The sequence below is a fragment of the Eriocheir sinensis genome, chromosome 68 (genome assembly GCF_024679095.1).
Source record: "Eriocheir sinensis breed Jianghai 21 chromosome 68, ASM2467909v1, whole genome shotgun sequence".
Classification (NCBI taxonomy): Eukaryota; Metazoa; Arthropoda; class Malacostraca; order Decapoda; family Varunidae; genus Eriocheir; species Eriocheir sinensis.
The window spans coordinates 7,705,174-7,715,173 of NC_066576.1; the positions used below are offsets into that span (position 1 = coordinate 7,705,174).

General features: G+C 41.5%; 1 protein-coding gene across 3 annotated transcripts in view; it reads right to left on the reverse strand.

The window, feature by feature from the left end:
• LOC126988248 (uncharacterized) overlaps positions 1–10,000 on the reverse strand; it is a 258,524-nt gene that overhangs the window by 147,712 nt on the left and 100,812 nt on the right. For all 3 annotated transcript variants that reach the window (XM_050846294.1, XM_050846292.1, XM_050846293.1), the window contains exons 8-9: positions 1,162–1,212; positions 465–523 (exon numbers count right to left, since the gene is read on the reverse strand). In XM_050846294.1, the coding sequence (XP_050702251.1) occupies positions 465–523; positions 1,162–1,212 (110 nt within the window). The remainder of the gene's footprint in view (positions 1–464; positions 524–1,161; positions 1,213–10,000) is intronic.

Below are 10,000 nucleotides of genomic sequence, written 5' to 3' on the forward strand. Positions count from 1 at the left end.
AGAGAGAGAGAGAGAGAGAGAGAGAGAGAGAGAGAGAGAGAGAGAGAGAGAGAGAGAGAGAGAGAGAGAGAGAGAGAGAGAGAGAGAGAGAGAGAGAGAGAGAGAGAGAGAGAGACAGACAGAGAGACAGAGAGAGACAGACAGACAGACAGAGACAGACAGACAGACAGATAGACAGAGATACAGACAGACAGACAGACAGAGATACAGACAGACAGACAGACAGAGACAGACAGACAGACAGATAGACAGAGATACAGACAGACAGACAGATACACAGAGATACAGACAGACAGACAGACAGAGATACAGACAGACAGACAAGCACAGACAGACAGACAGAGATACAGAGATACAGAGATACAGACAAACAGAGATACAGACAGACAGACAGAGATACAGAGATACAGACAGACAGACAAATACAGACAGACAGAGACAAACAAACAAACAAACACACTCACCTTCACGTAGGGGTTGCACACGCTAGAAAGACGTGACTTTAACTTCCGTCCCTCCATGACTGTAAAGAAACACACACACACACACACACACACACACACACACACACACACACACACACACACACACACACACACACACACAGATTAATTAATGTGTTTTGATGAAAGGCACGTCAACAAAAATATAAACTCCCCCTTAATCTAGACAACCAATAAAACACTAAATGAATGTAAATTAAAACACCAATCAAGTAATATATGAAATGTGAGTGAAAAATTAGAACGAAATATTATGGATGTAAAAAAAAAAAAAAGGTATGAAACAGGGTTGAAAAATCATTATGAAATTTTACACTTATAAATTTAGTAGCAAAAACAAACTATTCGTAAAACATAAGTCTGTATCTACTTAGAAATTAACTAAAGGAGTGAGCAGTAATTCGCAAAAAAATAGTAATTACACAAAACATTATATACTGACTTATAATGAAAGCAATTACTGAACAGAACTATCATTTATTCAATTAGACGTAAAATATGTAAATAGCTTAAAACTATAAAAACAACTAAAATTAATAAAGAGAAACAAGACAAAGATGCAACACACACACACACACACACACACACACACACACACACACACACACACACACACACACACACACACACACACACACACACACACACACACACTTACTATGTATGGTAAGAAGTCCATAGTTTTCGTACACAGCCAGCTTCAGTTGACCTGCGGGGGGAGAATGAAAAGGGTTAATACATACATACATACATACATACATACATAGGTGCAGGGAGTGTGATCAGGGTTGTAACAGATAGCCGGGTCATACAATATTGAAGGAGTTTGGCGGAGAAAAAGCATTATCAGAAGAAGTAATCGTGAATAATATAAAAAATGAAGTATCTGCCTTCAAGAAAGTAAGGAAAGAATTAAAAAAGTATGTAAAATGTTGGTAAAAGAATGAGGAAGAAATTATAAGAAACAGAGAGGTACTGCTTATAATTATTGATATACCTCGGCACTGCAAATGCGCAATTCTCAAAACTGGTTCTAAGTGTGTGTGTGTGTGGGGGGGGGGGGTTGAATAGAGAATTTGAAAGGAAAAAAAAGAGAAGAGACAGATATATATTCCACCTCCTCTCCAAACTTCTTCTTTCCCCCCAAGCCTCCCTTCTTCCCTTTCAACCTTCCACCTCCTTAGACAACTTCCCTTTTTCCCCTTCTACCTCTTTCCCTCCAACCCAACCTCTCTTTCCTTCACAGCCTCCCTCCTTCCCTTTCAACCTTCCAACTCCTTAGACAACTTCCCTTTTTCCCCTTCTACCTCTTTCCCTCCAACCCAACCTCTCTTTCCTTCACAGCCTCCCTCCTTCCCTCCCAACCTTCCAATTTCACTCCCACGCTCCTTCTCGTCCTTTCAACCCCCCAAACCTTCCCTCCTAACCTTCAACCTCCATCCCTTTTCCTCTCAATTTCCCTCTTCCTCCACTTTCCCTCTCACCATACCCCACCTCCCCTCCGCTTCCCTTCCCCCCTTCAAGGATGCACACCCACGCATGCCAGCCCTTCAGGAAATGTATCTAAAATTCACCTCAAGCCCCCAGGAAAAAAAAATAAGGAAACGAAAAGAGACGAAGGAAAAGTAAAAAAGGAAAAGAAAAGATCAGAACAGCAAAAACATTCGTATAGATTTTCTTGCCTACTCGTCTATTTAGCTTTTATTAATAACTATTTGCCGTTACTCTAAAAAAAATATATATATACATACATATACATACACAATCATACACAAATATACCAAAAAAAACAATTAGAGAGAGAGAGAGAGAGAGAGAGAGAGAGAGAGAGAGAGAGAGAGAGAGAGAGAGAGAGAGAGAGAGAGAGAGAGAGAGAGAGAGAGAGAGTCAAATAAAAATGCAAAAAACTAAGCCGCCGGTTGGGAGGGAGATCACGTGACTTGGGGTCATAAAACGGAGGGAAATTTGACCCCTGACCCCTGACCTAACGAAGGGAGGAAAGAGGAGGAGGAGGAAGAGGAGGGAGGAGCAGGGAAGGAGCGAAAAAGGAAAAAAAAAAGATGTGGAGAGAAGGGAAGAGAAAGAAGAGGAGGAAAAAAAAAGAGGAAGGGAAAGGAAAAAAAGTATGAGGATGGAGGAGAAAAAGGGAAGAAGGGAAAAGAATGAGGAAGCAATAAGGAAATGGATGAGGAATAAGGAGGGGTGAAAGAAGGAATAAGGAATAGAAGGCAGAATAAAATAAGAGAAAAGGCAGAAGTGAAGGAAAGGAAGAAGAAATATGTATAAGAAGAGGAAGAGATGAACTTAGGGAACAGGAAATAATGGAGAGAGAGAGAGAGAGAGAGAGAGAGAGAGAGAGAGAGAGAGAGAGAGAGAGAGAGAGAGAGAGAGAGAGAGAGAGAGAGAGAGAGAGAGAGAGAGAGAGAGAGAGCGAGAGAGAGAGAGAGAGAGAGAAGGAAATGGGAAAAAAATGAAAGGCAAGGAACAGGACGAACGATGGTGAAAATGAGGGAAGGAGGATAATGAAGATGAAGATAGGGAGAGGAAGAAAAGGAAAAGGAAGGAGGAAAGGTGAAGGAAGAAGGGGAGTTAATGATCTGTAAGGGATATGGGATTTTTGAGAGAGAGAGAGAGAGAGAGAGAGAGAGAGAGAGAGAGAGAGAGAGAGAGAGAGAGAGAGAGAGAGAGAGACCTTTCTTCATTTATTAGACCATTTTTCCTCCTAGAATTTGTGTGAAAGTATATCTGCTGACCAAACTCTCTCTCTCTCTTTAATGCCCTTTAATCTCCTTCATCCTTTTCTTAAATCCTTCCTTTCCGCACTTACCGAATCTCTCTCTCTCTCTCATGGAACAGGATTCAACAGGAATGATGTAAAATGAAGAAAGAAGAGGAAGAAGAAGATTAGGACAAACCAACAACAACAACCGAGGCAACAACAACAACAACAACAACAACAACAGAAAATAAAACAACATAAAAGAGGAAAAGAAAAGACAAAGAAAATAATAAAGAAGGAACAAAACGTAAGAGAGAGAGAGAGAGAGAGAGAGAGAGAGAGAGAGAGAGAGAGAGAGAGAGAGAGAGAGAGAGAGAGAGAGAGAGAGAGAGAGAGAGAGAGAGAGAGAGAGAGAGAGACCAAGGAGCACTATTGGAGATGGATTTGGTGAGGAAAAAAATAGGAAGAAGAAAAACAATGAGAGGAAGAAGACTGGAGAGAGAGGAAAGGAAGAAAAAAAGAGGAGGAGGAGGAGGAGATTAGATGATAGGAGATGAGAGGAAAAGAAGAGAGAAGTTTGAAATAGAGGAAATGCAAGACGACGAGGAGGAGGAGGAGGAGGAGGAAGAGGAGGAGGAGGAGGAGGAAGAGAAGACACCCAGATTCCCCTCGCTTCCTGTCTTCCAACGGCCGCGCGTGTCTGTGTTTTGGTATAGTAACCGACCCGCGAGGAGGAGGAGGAGGAGGAGGAGGAGGCGGGAAAATGAAGTGAGGAGTGAATGACGGCTGACAGGAACGAGAGAGAGAGAGAGAGAGAGAGAGAGAGAGAGAGAGAGAGAGAGAGAGAGAGAGAGAGAGAGAGAGAGAGAGAGACCACTTCTATTCCTTCCAATCCTTCTTGTCACGTGAGCCTAGAATGTCGAAGAGGAGGAGGAGGAGGAGGAGGAGGAAGGAATGATGGAGAAGAAAATAGAGAACAGAGGTGAGGAAAAGGAAGAAGAAGAAAATGAGAACAAATAACAGGAACATAAGAACAAGAAGAACAAGAAGAACAAGATACAGAAGAAAGACATAAAAAGGAAAAATAAGGAGAGAAAAAATAAACAGAAAAACTAAAGGAAAGGTCAGTCACGGGTAAGTCATACTCTCCTTCCTACTCCTCCTCCTCCTCCTCCTCCTCCTCAAGGCCGGAAGGAGGGAGGTAAGAAGAGAGAAAAGTACATCACAAGGATTTTTTTGTGGGCGTGAGAAAAGGAAAAATTATGTAACGTCAAGCTTCAGGAGGAGGAGGAGGAGGAAGAGGAGGAAGAGGAGGAGGAGGACGAGGAGGGGCGCTAATAGAAGTCTACTCTCTTCACTATTTGTCAGGCGCTGTCAACTCGTCCCCACTTTCATTAACACCATCACCACCACCACCACCACCACCATCACCACCACCACCATCACCACTACCACCATTTCTCCCCCAACCATTACCTAACTCCTACCCCTCCTCTCCCCTACACTACCATTACCACCACAATCGATCATAACCACCATCAACCAACACCATTATCATCAGAAGACATACCAAATCCCCCATTCACCACCACCACCACCACCACCACCACACACACACACACACACACACACAAAGGTCAGTCATTTCAGATAATTGATTAGACTAAAGGATTTTCAGTAAAGCCTTGGATCAAATTTAAATAATGAATCCATGAAAAAGATCAGTTAGAGGAGGAGGAGGAGGAGGAGGAGGAGGAGGAGGAGGAGGAGGAGGATTGGAATATGTCAAGATAACCAGTACTTATTCTCCTTTCTCCTTCTCCTCCTCCTCCTCCTCCTCCTTTTGGGTTTACGAGGGGAAGTGGAGGATCACGCGAGGGGAGACCTCACCACACTCCATCCCCTTCAAATCCCCTCCCTCCCTCCTCTGCCATTACCCCCCCCCCTCCCATCCCCTTCCCTTTCCTCTCCCCTTTCCATAAACTGAATCCTCAACCCTTCCAGAAGCTTATGTACTTAATCCCCATTATCTCCACCTCTTCCCTCATTCTCCTCCTCCTCCTCCTCCTCCTCCTCTTCCTCTTCTTTCCTCGTTTTCCATCTTGCATTATTTTCTTCGCGTTTTCACCAGCTTTTCCTTTCTTCCTTTTTTGTATCTTTTCACCTTTCCCTTTTCTTCTTTCTCTTTTCCTTTGCTTTCATATTTTCTCTTTTTTCCTCTTCCAACGACTAGTTCTTCCCTTCTTCAATGTTTTCCCCTCTTCGTTTCTCTCTTTTCCTCCTCGTCTTCACTTTCTCTTCCTTCACCTATCTTTTTTTTTACTTCTTGCATCTATTCTTTTTCGCCTTCTTTTCTTTTTCCTGTTTTCTGTTTCTCTTGTCCTCCATATCCTCCTCATTTTCCTTCCTCCTTTTTTCTCCTTTCCTGAATACTTTCCTCATTTTCACCTCATCCTCCTTATTCTATCTTCATCACTGTTATTGCCACTATCTTCAAACTTAATCTTTTCTTGCATTATCTTTATCACTATCCATCATCTTCCTCCTTCTCCTCTTTTACTCAGTCTTAAAAATGATACTCACCCCTTCCATGACTCAAGACTAAGCCTATTCCCATTATCTTCCCCACCCCACACCCATTCCATTAACACAGAGAGAGAGAGAGAGAGAGAGAGAGAGAGAGAGAGAGAGAGAGAGAGAGAGAGAGAGTTAATAAGGGTGCTATTTTTAATATACATAACGAACACGACACACACACACACACACACACAAAGCCGCAAAGTCACACCACTGGCCACAACGGGAAGGGAAGAGGAGGAAGAGAGGGAGAAGGGGGAGGAAGAACAGGGAGGATAGGGAGGAGGGGGAGGAGAGGAAGGGAGAAAAAACACCGTGGGAACTTCTTCGTCTTCTATCGTGTAAAAAAAAAAAAAAAAAACGGGTCGAGGAAGAGGAAAAGAATAGAAATGAGAGGAAAAAAGAGGGAAACGCAGGGGGAAAATGAAATGAAGGAAACGGAAGGGAGGGAGAAAGAGGATGAGGGGAAGAAAAATAGAAAGAAGTAAGGAATATGGAAGAGGAAGAAGAAAATATACAAATAACAGAAGGGAAAGGAAGGGGCGGAAAGGGAGATAAGGGAGTGACGAAGAGGGGAAGGACATGAGTGGGAGAAGTGAGGAAAGGGAGATGGAAGAGAAGAGGGAGGTGAGTGATAAATTTGGAAAGGACAGAAGAGGGGAGGAAATGAGGGAAAGGAAAATGGAAGAAGAAAGGAAAGAAAGGGAATAGGGAGGGAAAAAAAAGAGGGGAGGAGATGGAGAGAAAGAAGGAAGGGAAAACGAAAGAGAAATTAAGAGAGGGAGGATAAGGGAGGGAGAAAAACAGAGAGAGAGAGAGAGAGAGAGAGAGAGAGAGAGAGAGAGAGAGAGAGAGAGAGAGAGAGAGAGAGAGAGAGAGAGAGAGAGAGAGAATGGGGAAATGGAGCTGAGGGGAAGGAAAATTGGTGAACGGAAAGCCAGGTCAGTCGAGAGATGGAAAAAAAAAACCGTTGACCGGCGGAAAGGGAAAGTGAGGAAGGTGTGAGAAAAATGACGCAGATGAAAGAAAGGTGAGAAAGTGAGATAGGAAACGCGTAGAAAGTGAGAATGAGCGAAAGGAAACATGAATTAAAATAAACAGAAGTAAATACATGAGATAACTGAGTAAAGAGAAAGGAAGGGAGGAATGGGAACGAGAAAATGAAATAGGAACAAGAGGAAAAAGATGAAAATAGAGATGAAAGTTAATAAAATAGAGATGTCAATGAATTAGAGAGAGAGAGAGAGAGAGAGAGAGAGAGAGAGAGAGAGAGAGAGAGAGAGAGAGAGAGAGAGAGAATAAGAAACTGAAAATAAAATAAAAACTTGGAATGGAAGCGAAAACTCAAGAGAAAACCCACAAAAAAGTTAAAAAAATTACGAAAAATCATTCAATAATATATAAATAAAAAAGGATTGTTAGCGAAGAAAATAACATTCATATAAACCTACACTGAAATGAGTAGTACATCAAAACACGGTAAAAACACTTAATATATCTCAATAAAGACAATAAAAATTACAATACAAGGAAATATTAAACAAGAGAAAATCGGTCAAGTTGGAAAGTCTCGTTTAGTCGGCGCAACATCTGTGGTCATATTCCGGAGAGAGACAGAAGGGGGAAGGAATTATAGGAGAAAGGAAAGTTGGAAAGTTTCGTTTAGTCGGCGCAACATCTGTGGTCATATTCCGGAGAGAGACAGAAGGGGGAAGGAATTATAGGAGAAAGGAAAGTTGGAAAGTTTCGTTTAGTCGGCGCAACATCTGTGGTCATATTCCGGAGAGAGACAGAAGGGGGAAGGAATTATAGGAGAAAGGAAAGTTGGAAAGTTTCGTTTAGTCGGCGCAACATCTCATGTGGTCATATTCCGGAGAGAGACAGGAGGGGGAAGGAATTATAGGAGAAAGTTGGAAAGTTTCGTTTAGTCGGCGCAACATCTGTGGTCATATTCCGGAGAGAGACAGGAGGGGGAAGGAATTATAGGAGAAAGGAAAGTTGGAAAGTTTCGTTTAGTCGGCGCAACATCTGTGGTCGTATTCCGGAGAGAGACAGGAGGGGGAAGGAATCAAAGAAGGAAACAGATCCCAGGAGACGGGACACAACCCCCGATTAATACCTGGTACCCATTCACTGCTGGGTGGACAGGGGCGTAGGGAGAAAATCGTGAGGCAAATCGTTTTAAGCGGATAAAATGAGGAGGCAAACAGCTTAAAGAGAGAGAGAATCAGAAGGAATAGAGTTAAATAAAGGAGAAAATCGGAAGGCAAGAAGTCTGAAGGGCGGACCAGGAAAGTTTGAGTGAGTGAAAGGAATGGCATAGGGCGGAGAAAGTGAAAGTGAGGAGGTGAAAATTTAATAAAAGGAATTGGAAGAAGGAAAGACTGAATTAAGGAATGGATAAAAAGAAATGCTTATGGAGAATAATGGAAAGTTAAATGGATTACTTATTAGAGAGTGTGAATATAACTACTATAGACCGTTTCATTCCCTCTGTCCACTCGCGAACGTAGATGTGGCAACTGCGCATCGTTAGTTCGTGGTTGCGTGAAGATAAACTTTATATTTTCAGTGATATATTTGATTGTGTGTGTAGCGTATACAAATAAATAAATAAATAAATAAGTAAATAAATAAATATATAAAAAAACTCGTCTTTTTATATGAACCGCAACCGTGCTGACTTGTACCGATAATCTACCATTTAAGCACACGAAAGAATAGCTTGTACATCAAATAGTATAGTCTGATCATATTCGAACGATTGATAGCCTTTCAGACACCCATATTTCATCTCATTCACGTACATAAAGTGACATCTATACATAAGAAATTTTGGTGTGTTGCATGTAAACAGAATGGGTAGCCTATATTCTAAATAGCCTAGCATCGTATTCAACAATTAATATATACGCTACCGTACTATTTCATGTTATTTCGATTATTAATTATTATTTACATGGTGTATTATTAAAATATATTTTATATGCACTTGCAGGGTCAGATGTCTTTTAATATACCTGAAATGACCTATCAGTAAATGAATTTGAAAAAACATAGACCGTTCGAGCTTGATGTGACCAACTTCAGATGCGATTATGTTATTTGAAACAAGTTTGTCTTTTCGTGTGCTTGTATGTTAGATTATCGATGCAAATGACTGTGTTGTTTTTTTGTATACATAAACATTCAAATATATTATTGAAAAATAGGCCCACAACAGTTGATTTTCGCGTATTCACGATCTAGAAATACGCAGGTGCCACATCTATAAAAATTCCCCGCTTTGTTGGTGGACAGATGAAATGAAACAGACTATACTACTTCTACTACTACTACTACTACTACTACTACTACTACCACCACCATCACTACTACCACCACCACTACTATTACTACTACTACTACTACTATTACTACCAATACTGCATACCACACATTCCTTCCCATAGATAATTTCGACCCCTTCACACAGACAGACAGACGCACAATAAAAGACAGACAAGCACGCAAAAGGCGAACAAAAGGAAGACAGCCACACACGTCAGAGAGAGAGAGAGAGAGAGAGAGAGAGAGAGAGAGAGAGAGTACGTACAAGGCTTAATATTATTTGAAGTTCCAAGCACGAAAAAAATATATATAAAAGCAATATTAACTTGACCCCAAATAAAAAAAAAGGACAAAATTATACATATTTAACTTTTTCATTATTTTTTGGAGTCACGTAAAGAGAAAAAAAATAACAAATAGAAAACCATGAGGAGTAAAAATAGATTAATAAGCAAGAATGACCACAACCGGATCACTCAATACACAAACAAACAAACGAACAAATTTAAATTCTTTACAAATCATTCATCGGACGAAGCATTTTGGAGAGGCCGTTGGAGCGAGCGAACCGGGCCATGTGTGTGTGTGAGAGAGAGAGAGAGAGAGAGAGAGAGAGAGAGAGAGAGAGAGAGAGAGAGAGAGAGAGAGAAAGACGCCGCTCTAAGGAAAATGACAAGACTTATTACCGCTGCTGTCTGTCCTGATCTCTCCTCTCTCCATCACTCCTCCCTCGCCTCCCTCTCCTTCCCCTTCCTCTCTCCTCCCTTCCTTCCGTCTATTCTGTTCTATTCTTTCCTTCAATCCCTCCTCCTTTCTCTTCCCATCCTATCTCCTGCCTCTCCCTTCCCTCCCTCACTTCTCCCTCTCTATC